Genomic DNA, 22,979 nt, shown 5'->3' on the forward strand with positions numbered 1-22,979 from the left:
CTCTGAATAAACAACACCAAAATCATACTCATTGTGTACATTATCATGATGATTTTGAATCTCTGCAGAAACAAACCCATAATACTTCAAACATGGACATGGATGTTGTCACAGAAGAAAAATATATTTGTAACATACTTGGGCCATTATTTGTTGCTTATGTTGCCAGGGAAGAAATTTTGCAAGAGTAGTCCAAAGACCATAGGCTCAAACCCCTACGAGGAATGACTAAATGGTGACCATCTCTTTAGACTAAGTGTATTGAATTGCCTGATTTTATGAGGAAACTTGATCACAGCCTATGGGTTACCTGTAAAATATCAGTAATATAAAGATATCAAAACATCAGTTCTAGCTCAAGAGATTTTGAGTGTTTGACAATGGAGAGGAAAGACTTTTTCAGTTAAAACTCTAAGAAGGAATCATGGGGGGGGGGGTTGGAGAAGAGGAAGATCAGAAACCCAGGACTCAGTCTCAGCAGTCTTCCTTAACCCACGCCATTCCTTTTGGCCCTCTCTTCCTCACTGCCAGATGTTGGAGATCTCTTCTTGGGCAGGTATTGGTTTTATATTTTATAGACAACCCATAGGATGTGACCAAGTTTCCTCAGGTAATCTAAATACACTTCTAATGCAATGTCATTCCAGTTGATCAAAGATTTTTTCTCATTTAGTATAAAACCTATGATGGATTGACTCAATAGAAGAGTATTCTTACCTAGAGAAATCAGAGCATAGCATCTTGACCCCTTAATTAGGAGACTACAATGATTTGATTGATTTACTCAATTCTCCACCTTCACACAGAGATAATGCTTAAGCACCTAATTTGGAAAAGTGATTGCTTTTGCAGAATTCTTTCATTCCTCCAACATGGCATTAAAAAGTATAACCAAGTCAGATGTGAGAAAACTATTTCAGCACATAGATCACAACCAAGCATCAAAAAAAAAAATTTATTTTCCATTTGCAGAATCAAATCATCCAGTTTCCAGGATGTTCATTTTGTCTTTTCAAGTGTCTCAAGTTGTCGTTGACTGTCTTAGGAAGAAAAAAAAAGACCCTAGCGTTTGCGCAAAAGCTTTTTTTTCCGGACATATGTAAAAAATGCAAAGCTGAATGCTATAATGAACAGAATGATGCGAATGAGGATAAAAATAAAAAGTGAAAGAATGGTAAAATAATGCTCATATTTTTCAGCAGGTCCACTGTCTAAGCTTCCACCATAACCCAACAAATCACAAAATGGTGGGGACCAACCAAACTGGCAATGACAATTCTTCTTGTTGTTGCAAACACCTCTATAATTACACTTTTCAGGTGTACAGTCAAAATGCAACTGAGCTATAGGCACACACATATGATTTAAACACATTGTGTTTTCAGTACACTTTGATCCATCCCACACCATTCCAGCATCTAGCTGCTGTGCCCTTATGGGATAGTCTATCCCAAAGCAGATAAGTTCCTTTTTGTCCTTCTTTACTCGTAATTCATAAAATGTAATGTGCTTATCTAATCTCGGCAGTGTCTTCATACCTTCACATTGCAGCCTTCCACAGAAGATAGTTGATTTTCTACATGGCACAGTTTCATATATCACTTCTTTCTTCTGTTGTCCTTCATATGTATACACATATGTCACTTTTGGCTTAGATCCACAGTTTCCAAATCGATCTCCTTTTACATTCAATTCTTCATAACAGATATCATCAGCATTTACAACTCCATCATGACCAAACATTTCTCTGCATTGTATGTGCCGGTCAGTACAATTCCCTTTAAAGCAAATGGCATTTGATGTGCATGGTGTTCCATCTTGAACATAGGAATCCAATGGGCAGGAGGACTCGCTTCCATTGCAGAACTCTGGAAGATCACAGTTGTTCACTGCATGTCTGCAAACGACTCCCACAGCACTAAATTTACAATTATTGCAGCATGTTCCAAAAGCACAGTCAGAACCAGCAGAGAGGTGACACTTCATGTCACAACATGGATCAGCAAGACATTCTTTAACTGAGCCACAGTCACACTGTTCTTGAAAGTCTAGCCTCTTGTTACCACACCAGTTGAATGCATAAGGGTAATTATCATACATATTTGGAAGTCTGCTCAAACACTGATCCCAGTAAGTAACTAAATTAAGAAGCTGTCCATAACTGCAATTACTGAGGGAATCAGAAAAAGGTGGATGGTCTTCCATGAGACAATGTGATCTTTGGATACAACGACAGTAAATTTGATCATGACGCAGGCCAAGATTGTGACCCACATAATGTGCCAAGATTATTGAATAATAAAATATTCTATTATCCTGAAACCATAATAGGATTGCTGCTCTGTTGCCATTGCATATTGAGTTTGGAAAGGTGGCATAGCCAGTTTCTCCTGCCTTGTTTCCAGTAATCAGAGCTGCAGTATCATGTGGAAAGCTGTTAAAGATCACTAAATTTTTCCACAATCCATAACGTTGGGCTATTTCAGATGAAGAACCTGTCAGTGCTACTTTATCGGTATATTGCCAAAAGTACAGGAAAACAAGGATTGTAAAAATCCGAAATTGCTTATAAATAGAATCAACTAAGTGAATCAAAGTTATCATTTGTTCGATGTGAATGGTAAGATTCTTGTTATGAGTGGCCACTATGGAGCTGCTAACGCAAATTCCAATTTTTAAAAAGTGGATATGTGGCCACCAGGGACTAAGGGGAACTGTCTTAAGACCTTTTCTAAACTCTGAGTTGGAAAACTGCTCATTCATTTCCTCACTGGTTAAACTGCATCGAAAAAGACTCTGCCCAACCTCCCCTTCTTGTGGCACGAGCTGGGATAACACATGTTCAAACCTGGGAGAATTGTGGAGAGGCTCGATTTCATAGATGAGGTCATCCAGATGCAGAGTCCCTCGGAGACCCCCTTGGCAGGTGTTCAAAACAGCCATGGACTCCGGGATCCCTTCCAAGTAGCCATGGTAGTAACAGTCACTCTGGACATATGGATACTCCTCTGGGGAAGCTCCGTGCTCATTGTCCACTAGAACCGGGAGGTGTCTGGGCAATAGGAACTTCTTGATCCGCATATGGACCACGTACCTCTTGCCACCAAAGCGCAGAGAGTAGGAGAGCAGTCCCGGCCCTTCAGCAACGACGGCTTTGTTGGGTCCTCGGAGGCCAGTTCGGCTCCTTATTTGGTTAGGAATCACCACTTCCGAGGAGGAGAAGCGCCAACCAGGATGTTGCCCACGGCAGCCAGCAGGGGACAGCAGCACTAGCTCGAAGGCCAGGAGGAACCCGGCCCTGACCACAGAGGTCCCCATGAGAAGCCAGGAGCAAGGAGTGGAAGGGGATAGACTGAGGAACCTTGGAGACAAAGCCGAAGGGTGGTTTAAGGAGGCGCCTCCCGGGATTCACTGGGAGCCGCAGGACCACTCGACTAACTCTCTCAATAATCCCCTCTCCCTGGTTACGCAACAATCTGGGGTCAAGGCTGGGCTGGCTACAGTGGTCTGGGGGAAGGCTCAAATGGAATAAAAGGAGCAACACTGTATCACTTTTCTCCCTCTCAGCTTTATGTGGTCTGTAAATTTAAGGAGCATACTATCCGTGCCTTTATCTAAGACGATGTTAAAAAACATTAAACACGAGGCCCTTAAGTCCCTAGGTACTCCACTGGACATTTCCAGGCAAAGTTATATTAAACCATTAGAACCCAGCCATCCAGGCAATTCCAAATCCATCTGTTCTTATAATGGTCGAATTCATCTATCTTTTCTTCAGTATGTAGCATTACTATAATTGAGACTAATATCTACAGTATATCCCCTAATTCATTAAATTAGTAATGCTCTAAATAAAAGGGGGGACAGACATGAGCTTAATCTGTCAGGACTTGTTCTTTTTATTTTTTTAAAATATATTTAATTTTCCCCCAGTTACATGTGAAATATTCTTGACATTATATTCCAGAAATTTGAGTTGAAAATTCCCTCCTCTTCCCCATCTAAACAAACAATTTGATTTAGGTTATACCGGTGTGATCATGCAAAATATACTTCCACATTGGTCATGCTGTGAAGAAGACATAGAAAACAAAAACAAAACCCCTAAAAAAATAAGTTGAAAAAAGTACACTTTGATTTGCATTCAGACTCCATCAGTTCTTCCTCTGGAAGAGGATAGCATTTTTCATCATGAGTCCTTTGGAAATGTCATTAATCATTGCATTGCTAAAAATGGTTAAGCCATTCATAGTTAATATACAGTATTGCTATTACTATGTGCAATGTTTTCCTGGTTCTGCTCACTCCACTTTGAATCTTTTCATTTAGGTCTTTCAAGTTTTTTTTTTTTCTGAAATCATCCTACTCATCATTTCTTATAGTACAATAGTGTTCCATTACAGCCATATACTACAACTTGTTCAGACATTCTTCAGTTGATGGATAGCCCCTAATTTCTAATTCTTTGCCACTACAAAAAGAGCAGCTCTAAGTACTTTTTTGTACAAATAGATTCCTCACACCCCCCTTTTTTATCTCTTTGGGATGCAGACCTAATAGAGATAGTACTGGAATAAAAGGTGTGCACAGTTTTATATCTTTTTGGACAGAGTTTGAAATTGCTCTTTGGAATGGTTGGATCAGTTCATGATTTCACCAAAAGTACCTTAGTCCCAATTTTTCCTCATTCTCTACAAAATTTATAATTTTCCATTTCTGTCATATTAGTCAATCTGAGAACTGTGAGTACATACCTCAGTTGTTTTAATTTGCATTTCTCTAATCAATAATGATTTAGAACTTTTTTATATGACTACAAATAGCTTTGACTTTTTTTAAATCTGAAAGTTGTCTGTTCATATCTTTTGACCATTTATGACTTATATTGTTATATATTCAACTCAGATCTCTGTATACTTGAGAAATGAGGCCTTTATTAGATAAACTTGCTGTAAAATCCACCCACCTAAGCTTTCTGCTTTACTGCTATTCTTGATTACATTGGTTTTTTTTTTACAAAAATTTTTTATTTGATATAACAAAAATTATTCATTTTATTCTTTGTAAATGCTTTCTATCTCTTGTTTGGTCATAAATTCTTCCCTTATCTATAGATCTGACAGATAAACTAGTCTATATTCCCCTCAATTTGCTTATAGTATCACTACAAATGTCTGAATCATATACTCATTTTGATCTTATCTTGGGATATGGTGTAAAATATTGATCCATGCCTAGTTTCTACTATACTGTTTTCCAATTTTCCCAGACATTTTTGTCATATAGTGAGTTCTTTTATCAAAAGCCTGAATCTTTGGGTTTATCAAACACTAGATTACTATAGACTTTTGCTATTATATAGTTAATGTATTTCATTGATCCCTCATTATATTTCTTAACTGGTATCCGATTGCCTCGATGATTATTGCTTTATAGTATAGTTTGATATGGCTAGGCTACCATCCTTTTAATTTTTTTATTACTTTTCTTATATTCTTGACCTTTTTTTCTTCTAGATACATTTTATTATTTTTTATAGCTATATAAAATAATGTTTTGGTAGTTTTATTGGAGTGGCACTGAATAGATAAATTCATTTTGGTAGAATTATGATTTTTTTATGTTGGCTCACCGATTTATGAACAATGAATATTTTTCCAATTGTTTAGGTTTGATTCTATTTGTGTGAAATGGATTTTGAAATTGTGTTCATCTAGTTCCTGGTTTGTCTTGGCAAATAGACTCCCCATTACAGGTAATGCTTGCTGATGATTTTAGATAGATACTACTTCTTATCTCAAGGAAAGCTCAATTTATTCCTATGCTCTCTACTATTCTTTTTAAATCTTTTTTTCCTGATTGCATACAGATACAATTTTTAATATTCATTTTCTGATATTATGTAATCCAAATTCTCATCCTCCCCTCCCCCTCTCCTCTTCTCTCCTCAAGGCAGCAAGCAATATATGTTATACATTTGCTGTCCTACTAGATATATTTCCATATTTGTCATGTTGTAGAAGAAGACATATCTCCCATTAAAGAAAAAACTCATGAAAGAAATAAAACGGAAAAAGGAAATGCTTCAATCTTCATTGAGACTCCATCAGTTCCTTCTACGATGGTGGATAGCCTTTTTTTTTTTATCATGTGTCTCTTGGGGTTCTCTTGGATCCTTGCGTTGCTGATTTTTTTCCTGAAAATTTAGGTAGGGGGTCCAAATCATTGAGAAGCATTCTATTGTGTGCTACCATCTCTTAAAAGTGTGAACCATTTATTCTGGTCTATGCTTCATGTCTGTCTGCATGTATATATAAATGTGACTACCTTGGTCCCCATTTCATCTGTCCCCAAGGGTCCTCTGGTACCTTTATGGGGGGTTGAGGTTATCTAGTCTTTGTCATTGACAAAGATTGATTATGTTTTTCTAATTTGAAGATTCCCTCATACCCTGTTTCTTATACCTTAATTCTACTTATTTCAATTCTATTTAACCACTTAATATCAGATTAACTTTTGTAAAAGAATATTTACTTTGAAGGTATAACAAGAACAAACATACAAACTGTCCTCCTTCCCCAAACCTGGGCATAAGCCTCTCTTATACTCTTTGTCCCTGGAAAGGGAAAGGAGGTTAGGGCCACAGCTTAGCTCAGTTCTTATAGTACAATCCTGCCAAGTTTCTAGACCAAAGCCTACTTCATGTTCAAATCCCCATACCCTGGCTTCCCAGAACTTCCCTCCTAGATAGAGATTTGAACTTCCCTTCCATTTGTTTTGAATTTGGGTCCATCAGCAGCCATAAAATTGATTCCACAGGCACTGCCCACCTGGGTGGTGCCAGGCTAATTGAGGAGCTGTGATTGGTTGGGGGGTGGGAATGTAGGAGAGATAGTAGCTATAGTGAGGACTTATAAGATGAGACCCAGCAGGAATGGGGGGGGGGAGTTATGTTATTTTCTGAGGCTGAGATTCAGAGACAGACACTGAGTTGTTAGGCTCTGAATTATTAGGCTAGGAAATTCTTGGCCTCCTTTCTATATTTCTCTCTTATTTTCTTTTTCTTACTAATAAATCTAGCTATTAATAGTCTTGTGACTTATGGTTAATTACAATTTTGGGGACCACCCATTCTAACCATTACACAGCATTGATTCTTAGAAGGTAAGTTTTAAAAAAATGAAAATAAAAAAAATTACAATTTTATTATCATATCTTCCACAAAATGACTAATATGGAAAATGCTTTACATGATTGTACATGTAAAATCTATATCGGATTGCTCAAGAAGGTGGGAGAGATGAGAAGGAGGGAAGAAAGGAAGGAGAAAGAGAATTTAGAACTCAATTAAAAACGAATGTTAAAAATGGTTTATGCATGTAATTGGGGGAAATATTATTGAAAGATAAAGTTTATAAATAAGAAAAAATAAAACTTGTCTTAGTGGCCAGGGACACTGAGAGGTTGTAAGTTTTCAAGGGTCACATAGCCATTTATATCAGAGGTAGGACTTGAACCACAATCTCTTAACTCTGAGGTCAGTTTTTTATCTACTATATCTGGCTGCCTGTCTTAAAATGGCTTGTTACATAGTAGTAAAGAGACCTGTCCAGGCACAAGGATGAGCTCTTTGGTCCTTGCTGCAAAAGTCTGTGCCCATTCAACTAATTTGATCATCTTATTTGTTACAAAATAATGAGTAAGGTTTGTATTAAGGTGCCATTCCTGGTCAAATACCATGTGAAAGATTGTTTCAGTAAGTAATAATAACAGAAATGCAAATCCAAACAACTCTGAGGTTTTATTTTATACCCAGAAAATCAGAAAATTAAGCAAATTGTGCAACATGAATATAATGGAAAATTCTTGTGGCAGAGGCATGAAGGAAGCATTTATTAAGAGCTCACTAGGAGGGGAAAGTAAGTGACTCAGCAGAGAGACAGCAAGCCCTGGAGACAGGAAGCCATGGGTTTAAATGCAACCTCACACTTCTTCACTGTGTGACCCTGGGCAAGTCACTTAACCCCAAATGCCTAGCCCTTGCCATTCTTCTGCCTCAAGACAGAAGGTTAGGGTTTATTTCTTATGTTCAAAATGGTGGGGATACAATAGAAAAGTCAGATAATTCCTGCTCTCAAATAGCTTACATTATAATGAAAGAAATAAAATATATGAAAGATATAAGAAACAATAAATATGAATGAACAATGCAAAGAAGCATAGGAAGATGAATTGATTCAGAGTAAAGTAGGCAAAATCAATTCAACAATGTACACAGTAACTATAACAATGTAAATAGAAGGAATAACAGAAATAAAATAGTAACTATAAAGACCAAGCTTGGCCTCTGCAAGGAGTTTGAGAAAATGGAACTCCCTCTCTTCATTACAAAGTGGGGTACTAGGAGTAGATAATATGGCATATGTAGGCTGACATCATTAATATGTTGGTTGGATTTGCTGACTTACCTTTTGTTTTTGTTTTATTCTTTGTTTAAAGGGATGGCTGAGGAATGGGATGTGATAGATAAATATATATACATTTATACCTATGCGTATGTTATAGGGGAGCTTTTACAAAGAGAAATATTTCACAAATATACAAACATACTCCCCTTAGGTCAGGACAAATGTAATCCCTTTCCTCTCTACTACTTCAGTCAGAGGAGAAAGATATTCGATTTGGAGCTTAGTATTCCATCACAATCATATGCAACAACTTGTTTAGCCATTTGCCAATTGATGGGCATCCCTCAATTTCCAGTTCTTTGCCACTACCAAGAGAGTTCTATAAATATTTTAGAACATGGAGGCTCTTTTTCTTTTCCCTGGTCGTCTTAAGAAATAAACCTAATACTGGTATTGCTGGGATAAAAGTTATACAGATTTTTAGAACTCTCTCAGTAGAATACCAGATTGTTCTCCAAAATGACTGAATCAGTTTATAATTCCAACAACATCGTATTAATGTCCCCACTTTTCCACATACCCTCCAACATGTCATTTTGTCCTTTTTTTTTTTATCATTTTAGTCAATCTGATAGGTGTGAGATGATGTCTCAAGAGTTGTTTTGATTGCTTTTCTCAAATCAATAATTTGGGTCCCACAGTGGGATTGTGGGAAAAAAATGCCACACAGTTCCACAGCACCACTTTTAAAGGGACAGGCAGTCAATAAAAGAGGTTACCTCCACCCACATGGTTGGGTTGCAGTTGCCTCTACCTTTAGCAAATAAGGCATGCTCAAAAGTCAAGTTACACACATATTATTAGGAGGACACATATATTATGGGACAACTAGCTGGCTCAGTGGATTGTGAGCCAGGCCTAGAGAGGGGAGGTTCTGTATTGAAATCTGGTCTCAGATACTGCCTAGCTATATGACCCTGGGCAAGTCACTTAACCCCCATAATGTCTATCTGCCTTGGAATCAATACACACTATTGATGTTAAGACATAGGGTAAGGGTTTCCAAAAAAAATTAGATAACCATGTGCATATAGAAAAGTACAAAGTGATGGGGTACAAATAGAAAAGACAGACAGTTCCTACTCTCAAGGAGCACATATATAAATATGACATCAAAACAAAATGTTGATGAAAAGATAATTTTATTTTTGGTTTTTGTTTTTGTTTTCCCATTTGAATTAGTTTATTTAGTCAATTTAGAACATTATTCGTTGGTTACAATAATCACATTATTTCCCTCCCTCCCCTCCACCCACCCTTTCCACAGCCAATGCGCAATATCATTGGGTTTTACTTGTGTCCTTGATCAGAACTTATTTCCATGTTGTTGTTTGCACTAGGATGATCTTTTAGAGTCTACATCCCCAACCATATCCCTTCGATCCATGTATTCAAGCAGTTGTTTTCCTTCGGTGTTTCTACTCCCACAGTGTTTCCTCTGGATGTGGATAGTGGTTTTTCTCGTAGATTCCTCCAAGTTGTTCAGGATTACTGCATTGCTACTAATGGAGAAGTCCATTACATTCGATTGTACTACAGTGTATCAGTCACTGTGAACAATGTTTTCCTGGTTCTGCTCCTCTCACACTGCATCAATTCCTGGAGGTTGTTCCAAGCCTCATGGAATTCCTCTACTTTATTATTCCTTTGAGTGCAAAAGTATTCCATCACCAACATATACCACAATTTGTTCAGCCATTCCTGAAGGGCATCCCCTCATTTTCCAATTTTTTGCCACCACAAAGAGTGCAGCTATGAATATTCTTGTACAAGTCTTTTTCCTTATTATCTCTTTGGGGTACAAACCCAGCAGTCAGTGCTATGGCTGGATCAAAGGGCAGTCTTTTATTGCCCTTTGGGCATAGTTCCAAATTGCCCACCAGAATGGTTGGATCAATTCACAACTCCACCAGCAATGAATTAATATCCCAACTTTGCCACATCCCCTCCAACATTCATTACATTCCTTTGTTGTCATGTTAGCAAATCTGCTAGGTGTGAGGTGATACCTCAGAGTTGTTTTGATTTGCATTTCTCTGATTTTTATTATGAGATTTATAACACTTTTTCATGTGCTTATTAATAGATTTGATTTCTTTAACTGAAAATTGCCTATTTATGTCCCTTGCCCATTTATCAATTGGAGAAAGGCTTGATTTTTTGTACAATTGGTTTAGCTCTTTATAAATTTGAGTAATTAGACCTTTGTCAGAGGTTTTTGTAATGAAGATTGCTTCCCAATTTGTTGCTTCCCTTCTGAGCTTGGATGCATTAGTTTTGTATGTACAAAACCTTTTTAATTTGATGTAATCAAACTTATTGATTTTACATTTTGTGATTTTTTCATCTCTTGCTTGGTTTTAAAGTCTTTCCTTTCCCAAATATCTGACAAGTATACTATTCTGTATTCACCTAATTTGCTTAGTTTCCTTCTTTATATTCAGATCATTCACCCATTCTGAGTTTATCTTGGTGTAGGGTGTAAGATGTTGATCCAAACCTAATCTCTCTCATACTGTCTTCCAATTTTCCCAGCAGTTTTTTATCAAAAAGTTGGCTTTGGTCCCCAAAACTGGGATCTTTGGGCTTATCATAGACTGTTTTGCTGAGGTCATTTATTCCAAGTCTATCTACTGATCCTCCTTTCTGTCTCTTAGCCAGTACCAAATTGTTTTAATGACCACTGCTTTATAGTATACTTTGAGATCTGGTACTTCAAGGCCCCCTTCCTTCACATTTTTTTTCCATTATTTCCCTGGATATCCTTGATCTTTTGTTCTTCCAAATGAACTTTGTAATGTTTTTTTCTAATTCAGTAAAAAAGGTTTTTGGTAGTTCAATGTGTATGGCACTAAATAAGTAAATAAGTTTGGGTAGGATGGTTATTTTTATTGTGTTAGCTCATCCTACTCATGAGAAGTTAATGTTTTTCCACTTGTTTAGATCTAGTTTTAATTGTATGGAGAGTGTTTTGTACATGTGTTCATATAGTTCCTGTGTTTGTCTTGGCAGATAGATTCCTAAGTATTTTATATTGTCTAGGGTGATTTTAAATGGAATTCCTCTTTCTAATTCTTGCTGCTGAAATGGGTTGGAGATATATAAAAATGCTGATGACTTATGTGGGTTTATTTTGTATCCTGCAACTTTGCTAAAGTTGTTGATTATTTCAAGTAACTTTTTGGTTGATTCTCTAGGATTCTTTAAGTAGACCATCAAATCATCTGCAAAGAGTGATAGCTTGGTCTCCTCATTGTCAATTTTAATACCCTCAATTTCTTTTTCTTCTCTAATTGCTACTGCTAGTGTTTCTAGTACAATGTTAAATAATAGTGGTGATAATGGGCATCCTTGTTTCACTCCTGATCTTATTGAGAAGGCTCCTAGTTTATCCCATTGCAGATGATGGCTGCTGATGGTTTCAGATATATACTGTTTATTTTTTTTAGGCAAGGCTCTTCTATTCCTATGCTTTCTAGTGTTTTCAATAGGAATGGGTTTTATATTTAATCAAAGGCTTTTTCTGCATCTATTGAGATAATCATGTGATTTTTGTCAGTTTGCTTATTAATATGGTCAATCATGCAGATAGTTTTCCTAATACTGAACGATCCTTGCATTCCTGGTATGAATCCTACCTGATCATAATGTTTGGAAATGACCAAATAAAATAATGTTTAAAAAAATAAAAAATAAAATAAAAAAAGGAAAGAAGAAAACCAAATTGACAGTATCCAAGATGAAAAGGGAGACCTCACCTCTAATGAAGAGGAAATTAAGGCAATCATTAAAAACTACTATGCCCAATTATATGGCAACAAATATGGCAATCTAAGTGATTGCCTTTGTGATGACTTGCTGGAGTCTTTTTGCTAGTATCCTATTTAAGATTTTTGCATCTATATTCATTAAGGAGATTGGTCTATAGTTTTCTTTCTCTGTTTTTGACCTGCCTGGCTTTGGGATTAGTACCATGTTTATGTCATAAAATGAATTTAGTAGAACTCCTTCTTTGGTTATTCAATTAAATACTTTTTATAATATTGGGATTAGTTGTTCTTTGAATGTTTGATAGTATTCACTTGTGAATCCATCTGGACCTGGGGATTCTTTCTTAGGGCTTGTTAAATTTCTTTTTCTGATGTGGGGTTGTTTAGGCAATTTATTTCTTCCTCTGTTAGTCTAGGCAATTTATATTTTTGTACGTATTCATCCATATCACTTAGATTGCCATATTTGTTGCCATATAATTGGGCATAGTAGTTTTTAATGATTGCCTTAATTTCCTCTTCATTAGAGGTGAGGTCTCCCTTTTCATCTTGGATACTGTCAATTTGGTTTTCTTCTTTCCTTTTTTTATTTTATTTTTTATTTTTTTAAACATTATTTTATTTGGTCATTTCCAAACATTATTCATTGGAAACAAAAATCATTTTCTTTTCCTCCCCCCCTCTCACCACCTCTCTCATAGCTGGCACATGATTCCACTGGGTATCACATGTGTTCTTGACTCGAACCCATTTCCGTGTTGTTGGTATTTGCTCTAGAGTGTTCAGTTAGAGTCTCTCCTCAGTCATAACCCCTCCACCCTTGTAGTCAATCAGTTGCTTTTCTTTGGTGTTTTTACTCTCACAGTTTATCCTCTGCTTGTGGATAGTGTTTTTTAGATCCCTCCAGATTGTTCAGGGACATTGCATTGTCCCTAATGGAGAAGTCCATTACCTTCAATTGTACCACAGTGTATCAGTCTCTGTGTATAATGATTTCCTGGTTCTGCTCCTTTTACTCTGCATCACTTCCTGGAGGTTGTTCCAGACTCCATGGAATTCCTCCACTTTATTATTCCTTTGAGCACAATAGTATTCCATCACCAACATATACCACAATTTGTTCAGCCATTCCCCAATTGAAGGGCATCCCCTCATTTTTCCAATTTTTGGCCACCACAAAGAGTGCAGCTATGAATATTCTTGTAAAAGTTTTTTTTTTTCCTTATTATCTCTTTGGGGTACAAACCCAGCAGTGCTATAGCTGGATCAAGGGCAGACAGTCTTTTATCGTCCTTTGGGCATAGTTCCAAATTACCCTCCAGAATGGTTGGATCAATTCACAACTCCACCAGCAATGAATTAGTGTCCCTACTTTGCCTCATCCCCTCCAGCATTCATTACTTTCCATAGCTGTCATGTTAGCCAATCTGATAGGTGTGAGGTGATACCTCAGAGTTGCTTTGATTTGCATCTCTCTGATTATAAGAGATGTAGAGCACTTTCTCATGTACTTATTAATAGTTTTGATTTCTTTGGCTGAGAACTGCCTGTTCATGTCCCTTGCCCATTTATCAATTAGAGAATGGCTTGATTTTTTTGTACAATTGATTTACCTCTTCGTAAATTTGAGTAATTAAATCTTTGTCAGAGGTTTTTATGAAGATTGCTTCCCAATTTGTTGCTTTCCTTCTGATTTTAGTTACATTGGTTTTGTTTGTACAAAAACTTTTTAATTTGATGTAATCCAAATTATTTATTTTGCATTTTGTGACTCTTTCTAAGTCTTGCTTGGTTTTAAAATCTTTCCCTTTCCAAAGGTCTGACATGTATACTATTCTGTGTTCACCTAATTTTCTTATAGTTTCCTTCTTCATGTTCAAGTCAATCACCCATTTTGAATTTATCTTGGTGTAGGCTGTGAGGTGTTGATCTAAGCCTAATCTTTCCCACACTGTCCTCCAATTTTCCCAGCAGTTTTTATGAAATACTGTATTTTTATCCCAAAAGCTGGGTTTTCTGGGTTTGTCATATACTGTCTTGCTGAGGTCACTTACCCTGAGTCTATTCCACTGATCCTCCTTTCTGTCTCTTAGCCAGTACCAAATTGTTTTGATGACCGCTCCTTTATAATATAGTCTGAGATCTGGGACTGCAAGGTCCCCTTCCTTTGTATTTTTTTTTCATTGTTTCCCTGGATATCCTTGATCCTTTGTTCTTCCAAATGAACTTTGTTATGGTTTTTTCTAAATCAGTAAAAAAAAAAATTTGGAAGTTCAATGAGTATGGCACTAAATAGATAAATGAGTTTGGGTAGGATGGTCATTTTTATTATATTGGCTCATCCTACCCATGAGCAGTTAATGTTTTTCCATTTGCTCAAGTCTAGTTTTAGTTGTGTGGAGAGTGTTTTGTAGTTGTGTTCATATAGTTCCTGAGTCTGTCTCGGGAGATAGATTCCTAAGTATTTTATTTTGTCTAAGGTAATTTTGAATGGGATTTCTCTTTCTAGTTCTTGCTGCTGAGCTGTGTTGGAATTATATAGAAATGCTGATGACTTATGTGGGTTTATTTTGTATCCTGCAACTTTGCTAAAGTTGTTGATTATTTCCATTAGCTTTTTGGTTGAATCTCTAGGATTCTTTAAGTAGACCATCATGTCATCTGCAAAGAGCGATAATTTGGTCTCCTTCTTGCCTATTTTAATGCCTTCAATTTCTTTTTCTTCTCTAATTGCTACTGCTAGTGTTTCTACTACAATGTCAAATAATAAAGGTGATAATGGGCATCCTTGTTTCACTCCTGATCTTAATGGGAATGCATCTAGTTTATCCCCATTGCAGATGATATTAGTTGATGGTTTTAGATATATACTGTTTATTATTCTTAGGAATGATACTTCTATTCCTATGCTTTCTAGTGTTTTTAATAGGAATGGGTGTTGTTATTTCCTTTTTTAAAATTAGATTGACCAGTACTTTGTCTAGTTTATTTGTTTTTTCAAAGTACCAGCTTCTAGTCTTATTTATTAAATCAATACTTCTTTGACTTTCAATTTTATTAATTTCTCCTTTGATTTTTAGGATCTCTAATTTAGTCTTCATCTGAGGATTTTTAATTTGTTCACTTTCTAGTTTTTTAATTTGCATGCCCAATTCATTGACCTCTGCCATTCTTAATTTGTTAATATATGAGCTCAAGGATATCAATTTTCCCCTGAGTACTGCTTTTGTTGCATCCCATAGGTTTTGAAGGGATATCTCATCATTGTCATTTTCTTTAATGAAGTTATTAATTGTTTCTATGATTTGTTTTCTAACCAATTTTGGAGAATCACATTATTTAATTTCCAATTAATTTTTGATTTTGCTCTCCATGTACCCTTACTGATCATTATTTTTATTGTCTCATGATCTGAAAATGTTGCATTTATTATTTCTGCTTTCCTGCATTTGTATGCCATGTTTTATGACCTAGTATATGGTCAATCTTTGTGAATGTACCATGTGCTGCTGAAAAGGTGTATTCCTTTTTGTTCCTATTTATTTTTCTCCATATATCTATTAACTCTAATTTTTCTAAAATTTCATTCACCTCTTTTACCTCTTTCTTATTTATTTTTTTTATTTGATTTATCTAAATTTGATAGTGGTAGGTTCAAGTCTCTCACTAGTATGATTTTAGTATCTTTTTACTCCTTCAATTCTACTAGTTTCTCCATTAGAAATTTGGGTGCTATACCATTTGGTGTATACATGTTGATTAGTGTAAAAATTCTTTAGAGTTAGGCGCTTTTTTGTTGTTTGCTTATTTTTCTGTCTAATTATAGTTAGACTGTTTTCTGGGAAGTTGATGTATCCTCTTAAACTTCAGTCCCTGCTTTTTCAGCTTATTTTCTGGGGCTGTGGGCTGAGAACTCTGGGAGTCTCCTCTTGCTGATTCAATTTACCCTTGAGATGCTGATGGCTTAAGGACTTGCCTCAGGTTTGGGCTTAAGCTTCTGATTTTCCTCTGACTTTGATCAGGTCAGGGGCTGATCCACATCTAAGCCCCAGGCTTAGGCTCAAGTTTTTGATCTTGCTGTATACTTGATCCAATCAGGCATACCCTTGATTTCGCTGTCTTGGAGTGCAGCCCTAAGCTTTAGGCAAAAACATCAATACTTAGTATTATCAACCACCCCAACCTGTGTACTATGTCATTATCCCAAGCCCAAAATGAAAAATTTTGACTTTTCTCTGGGTCCACATGGATCAGCCAACTTCAGCCCAGACTGCCTGGCCTGGGACTCTGGACTTCTCCACAAGTTTGCAATTTCAAGGGATGTGCAATGGCTTGTACTACTATTTGCCCATGTAGGATCTCTGAGTCTGAATGTTAGCTTAAACTTAAGTTCTGAACCTGAAGAAGCAGATGTTGGGTGGGGGAAGGGAGGTGGCTTGCTCTTCCCTCCTTGCTACAGCTTCTTGCTGACTCTGCTCCCCTCTCATGCTAGTTCCCAGATGATCTCTGCCTACCTTTTGTTTTTTTCTTTTCTTAAAAGTTGTGTCACTATCTCCTTGTTGATTCTTTCACTCCAGTATTTATTTTGTGGCAATATTTTAATCTTGGTCAGAGAGGATTCTTATAGTGACACAGAGCAACTTTGGTTCATTCCTCCATCTTGGCTCCGCCCATGAAAGTCCTCTGTGTTTTCGTTTCTGATGCTGTTACTTCTTGTGAATGAAGTATGCTGGTACAACAAATTCCTATACCACCCCACATACTAGAAGCCATTATACATTACTCTGTGGTTTTAGATACAATAAGGAAAGATGGAATAGAATTGGGACCATATTGCCAGGGAATTCTTTTAGAGGTCTGTGGAAGTGAAACTATTCTCTTTAAGCATTGTGCAGCTTTTCCCAAATCTCAATATCTTTGAGTGTTAGGTCACTCATTAAGACACAAAAATGGGGGGAGGGGGGAACAAAATCTATAGGTGAGTAGCATCTTGAGCAATTCTCCTGCAAGTATCTAGGATGAGCAAGTTTGTATATGTGGAAGAATTACACTGTGGATATTTGAAAGATCCTGTTATCTGTCTGGGTCCTCTTGACTTTTTGGGGCCCATTTACTCAGAACATCCTTAAATTTTCATATAGAGTTCACTCTTTAAAAAATTTAAATGTTCAATTAGCAAGTATTTATCTTTTTCTCCTTCCTACTCCCCACCATTGGAAGGAACAAAAAATTTCTTGTAATATATAAGCACAGTCAAGCAAAACAAACTCCATATTGCTCATGTACTAAAATGTATGTCTCATTCTGCATCTTGAATCCATCACCTATCTGTCAGAATGTAAGAACACAATTTTACACCTTTTGAGGAAGAAATATTACAGACTATTGTTTACTAAGAAAAGTTAATACCCCCTGACTAGTAAAACTGGACTAAACTTTTTTTATTTTAAAATTTTATTCCAAAGGGAAAACAACCAAATGTGAGGCTTTACAAATTTTTTTTGGGGGGGGGGGTTAGAGGTGAGATGAGGGTGAAAATTTGACACAGATGAACACACTTTATAATTATGACCCAACAACAAGTTTAATAAACAACAACAAAGGATCTTTTTTTTAAATGGTCATCTCTAGAAAGTAAAAATATAAAAAATTCAATAGCAACCATTTTAAGAAACCAATTATTACAGTCAAATCCTAATAATCTATATTTTCATTGATGAATCAGTTGATGTTAGGTGAACTCTATTAAATAACATTACCCTGACTGAGAATTCAAAGTGGATCAATGTGGTTGTAAGAACAAGAAAAATGGAGGTCAATCCAATTTAAAGAAATAAGAATTTAATGAATTTCTTTTGGAGGGCAGGTCTGCTGTCAATGCTTCCCCCATAGCCTTTCAAAATACAATAGGGAGGCTTCCATCCATAGATACAATGACAATTCTGATTATGGTCACACAGGCCTCTATTGTGGCATTTTGTTGCATTACATTTATTCTTCTCCTCTGTAATATCAATATATTTCCTATTCTTTTACATCTTCTTCAGTCCATACCTTGTTCCTTCTTTCACTTCTCCAATATCAGTATCTGTCATCCCAAACTGATAATCTATTCCCCAGGAGGTGGTATCATTAATGCTCATCTGAATAATACTGACAAAATTCTTCATTACAGGGATTTGTGTTACATTTCCACACACTATTCTTTCTCATAAAACATGATCTTTGGCACATTACATATATTTGTTCCCCCAAAAGCCACAGTTACCAAAACAGTCTCCTTTTGTGTTTACTTCCCTGAAACATTTCAAGGATGCCCTCTTTGCCTTTCTGCCAAAGATGCTTTTGTACTGTTTGTCAAGGCTTCAGCAATATTTCTCTTAACAGAAGGCTCCATGTCCACAAGGACTACTGCTTAGCACATATGTCAGTTGGGTACAATGGTGAAACTCCTTTGCAGAACTCTAGAAGGACACAGTTGCTAATCTGAGCTCTACATAATTTTCCTGCTGGAACCACCCTACAATCTTTACAATTATCTAAGGCACAGTCAGCACCAGGAGACAACTTACAACTGGACTGGCAACAATGATCTTTTTTATAATCCTTTGCTGACCCACAGTCATATTCTTTTCCACTTTCCACCATCCTATTACCACAGTGCTTGAAAAAGGAGACTCATTCTGCTGGGAGGGTCAGCCAAACAATGTGCATTGCTGTTCAGTCTGTTGTAAAAGTTATTATAACTACAATTACTGAGGATCTCTACCTTAAATACATTATTATTCATGATACAATTTCTTCCTTTACATCCAAAGGTTTCCATATCATGATGCATGCTGGAGCAAAAAGGGAAGCAAATAAAATCAAGATGTTATCAAAGAAAGAAGAGCCGGGGCATGATTTTCACTACAAATGTTTCCTACGTAGCCTAAACCAACCCTATGAGTTGAAGACAATTAAATGAACAGTATCATATTGTAAATGTCCTCCTCCAAAAGTTTTCTGTTGCCATATGTGAAAATCCAAAGCAAATATCCACATAGGACGTATGATGTCAATCAGATTGCTTTGAGTCCATATTTCTAGTCCTACCAAAAATACATGAATTTTCAGTGGGTCATACAGGATGTTAGTCATATGAACTATGTTCAAAATTTGCTCTAACATTCTTTTTTGTTTCTATTTAAGAAGACAAATGGTTAGTGGTCTACCACCACAACCAGCTCCACAAATCTAAGGGGTGTCCCAGCATCCTCCTTAGTTAGGATTTCTGGTATTAAGTCTGGCAGTGCTTGGAAGCTGCGATAATTTAGTTCATCATCAGTTGTGGCGCACTTCTCATTAAGTCTACTGTTCTCCAGTTCCTCCAAATGATGTATTAGATGTTGAAAAGTGATCGTGGTGGAGAGAGGCTCAATCTCATAGGTAAGTCTTCCATTTCCAGCATCCCACGGAGACCTCCAGAGCAGATGATAAGGGGCACTCTGGGATCCCTCCACAAAACCCTGGTAGTAGCAGTCATTGGAGATGAAGGTCAGGTCCACTGTGAGAATTTTCTGGTCGTTATAGGTGAACATTGGGAGGTGTCAGGGAATCCAGTTTCCTAACTTTCAAGTGCAGCACTTGTTTCTGACCCTTGATGTACAGAACGTATTCATGCTTTTCTGATGCCTTAGTGACACCCGTGAGGGGAAGTTCCTTTCAGTGAATCATTACTTCATAGGAGGCTGAGCATCTGCCTGGCAGGGGCTGGAGGCAGTCTGTGGTGGGTCAGGAGAACCTTGAGGTTGAACACCAGCAGAAGGGCTCTTTATGCCACCTCCATGAACATTCTCCCGTGGAAGTTACAGCGAGAATGTGAGCCAAAAGGTGGATCTAGGACTGGAGTTGTTCCTGGGAGTAAGAGCTGGATCAGAGAAGCATCTCCAAAGTTTAGAACTTGTACCTGAGCCCCTCAGCGCTGTCCCCACCATCCAGTCAGCACCTAGTTTCTGGCGTCTTAGCACACGCCTCAGTATCTAGGACCATTATTGACCTAGCACATGGCCTAACAGGACAGGAGAGTCAGTCCCAAACTCCCGCCCACCATCCCTGTGTGTCTCTCCTCTCCGAAGAACCACGTTCAGGGTTCCAAAGTCAAAGAGCCAGTGAGTGTTTGAAGGAGAATTTCAACTCAGTTTTTCCTGACTCCAAGTCAGGCACTCTGTTTATTGCGCCAAATAGCGATATCTATCTATCTATCTATCTATCTATCTATCTATCTATCTATCTATCTATCTATCTATCTATCTATCTATCGTTCCTAAATAGGAAGTGGGGGTACTTCAATATTAATCTCTGCCCTCATCTATTTGGATACTTTTTTCAGCCATGTAGATGGACCTGTTCATAATGTCTCTCCTTAGGGCAATTCATTCTGTGATATTCTGAGGTTTCCCTTAAACACAACCATAGTAGGAGATCTCTGAAAGTCTTCTTTTAGGATTTTTATTTAATATGTAATGGAGGCCCCTCTATACTTTTACTGTCCTTTGCTTATTTTGTCACATAGTTTGTATTGTGTTGGGATTGATTGTTCTTTAAAGGTTTGATAGAATCCACTTGTGAATCCATCAGGCTCCAGAGATTTTTTCCTAGGGAATTCATTGATGGCTTGTTCAATCTCTCTTTCTGAGATGTCTCCCATTACTTTTTAGGTAAATTACAATTTATATTTTTCAAAAAAAAGTCACATTCCTTGATTTTTCAACAATAAAGCACCATTGGAATAATATTGATGTTTCTTTTTTTTTAAAGTATATTAGGGAGTCAGAGAAACCACTGCATGATCCCCCAAATTCATTTGAATCTTCAGTATTCCTCCTCTTCAATTAGAGGTTTAACTCATTCTCCATGCAATATATATGTAGTGATAGATTAATTCAATGGGCTTCCCATCTAATGGCATGGACTGTTGTTCATTTATTTTAGTGGTGTACAAACTCTTCATACCACATTTAATGGTTCCTTGGTAGAGATACTAGAGTGGTGTTCTATCCTCCAGAATGGTATGGAATAGTTTGGAAATAGGCATTCTTCATCATGGTTTTTCCTGTGTTAATCCCCAGATCCGTCTTTTTTGAGTAGCCATGGCTCTTATTGAAGGACTATATTATTTCGAAGTTTGATGCAATTAGCACAATGTTATGTGGAAAAAGGATGATCAAAAGAATTTTATATTATGTAGGGCTCCAGTTTCCATTTGGACTCTATGTAGGACTTCATAACTGTGGTATGTGTGATGTATAATTTAACTTTCTTTGATGATGATTATTGAATTACTATCTTAGTGATTCCATAAAAAAATGGAGAAAGTAAATATGGTTGAGAACACTTGAATGAAATTAATGGAGACAGAAGCAGAAAATATATTATTATTATTGGAGAATACAACAGACCAAAAAAAATACTGAATATTTAGAGAAATAAATCACAAAGCAGTCACAATTATATTTAATGATTTATTGGAAATTTCAATATCTATATATCCTTTGACATTCATTTTCTCTGTCAAGGGCAGAATGATTAATAATTTCTTGAATTGCCTCAATTATAATTTCAATCTCCCAAAGGTAGAAGAATCCTCTTAATCATAATTAGTTTATCAAACTTTACTAATTCATGAAACTTTTCCAATTACATGTCCTTTAGATTGATGGATATAGGGATCTAAAACACCTTCTGATTGACTCTTAATGTCCCCCCTCCCTCACATCCTGTGAATCTTCCCAACAGAAGCCATCAGACCCAGAGTTCTGGGCTCTTCCATGGGTATGAATCTCAACAAAGCTGGAAACACCCTTAGGGGCACCTGGAATTAAATACACCCACTTATGCTTGCCAATGGGACTGAAGGGCTGGTGAGGCACATACTTGTAAGTCTGTGAATAATAAACTTCCTGATTTGTGATCCTTTGAATACTTGTATTTCTTCATTGTATCTCACCCATAATCTCTCCACAATACAAAAGTATGTCTTGGTCTTGTCAGAAGTGTCAGAGATGCTAGAGCCTAAAATATATATGCAAAACTATCAGATAAAAATGTGGCAAATAAAAATTAGGGAAGTTCTATATTTAAAAAACAATCAGGATAGTAAACCATATTCATAACAAAATCAACAACACTGCTTAAACAAAACCACAAGATTGTTAAAATCTCTACTGATTTATATCAATAGAGAGAGAAAAAGCCTTTGATAAAATTTGATACTCATTTATTTAAGTTTAAAACAAAAACATATTACATCCCAAAGTCATCAATATTTATATATATCACTAATAAAACCCAGAAATTTTGATAGAAAATATCATTTATGAATGTTTATTATATTGTTATATGCAATATACATAGTATTGTTATATACATATTACATATCTATGGCTATGCCATGTTGGATAACATAGGTAACTAAATGATTCAGTGAATAGAGTGCTAGGCCTTGAGATGGGAAATTCTGGGTTCAAATCTGGGCTCCTGGACAAGTCGCTTAACCCCAATTGCCTAGCCTTACTACTCTGCCTTGGAACCAAAACTTAGTATTGATTCCGAGACAGAAGGTAAGAGTTTTTTTTTGTTGTTGTTGTTTGCTTGTTTTAATTAATGATTACTTTGAGGTGATTCATATGGACACAAATAATATTGTTACCTAAAAACTATTGCCAAAGATTATGGAGTTTTGAGCAAGAAACTAAAAATT

General features: G+C 36.6%; 1 protein-coding gene and 1 long non-coding RNA gene across 2 annotated transcripts; one reads left to right on the forward strand and one right to left on the reverse strand.

The window, feature by feature from the left end:
- The first annotated feature begins 124 nt into the window (after nucleotides 1-124).
- LOC130456314 (uncharacterized) lies at nucleotides 125-19,260 on the forward strand. The gene is made up of 3 exons (XR_008914984.1): nucleotides 125-556; nucleotides 5,670-5,755; nucleotides 19,057-19,260. It is a non-coding gene; the product is annotated as an uncharacterized LOC130456314 (long non-coding RNA).
- Nucleotides 942-3,433, reverse strand: LOC100025236 (disintegrin and metalloproteinase domain-containing protein 20-like). Its single transcript, XM_001376203.4, has one exon. The coding sequence runs from the start codon at nucleotides 3,316-3,318 to the stop codon at nucleotides 1,063-1,065; it is 2,256 nt and encodes a 751-aa protein (XP_001376240.1). The 5' UTR covers nucleotides 3,319-3,433; the 3' UTR covers nucleotides 942-1,062.
- Nucleotides 19,261-22,979: the final 3,719 nt, after the last annotated feature.

The sequence above is a fragment of the Monodelphis domestica genome, chromosome 1 (genome assembly GCF_027887165.1).
Source record: "Monodelphis domestica isolate mMonDom1 chromosome 1, mMonDom1.pri, whole genome shotgun sequence".
NCBI lineage: Eukaryota > Metazoa > Chordata > Mammalia > Didelphimorphia > Didelphidae > Monodelphis > Monodelphis domestica.

Excerpts from the sequence above, each read along its gene's own strand:
- LOC100025236 (XM_001376203.4), bottom strand. The coding sequence starts at position 3,318 with ATGGGGACCTCTGTGGTCAGGGCCGGGTTCCTCCTGGCCTTCGAGCTA.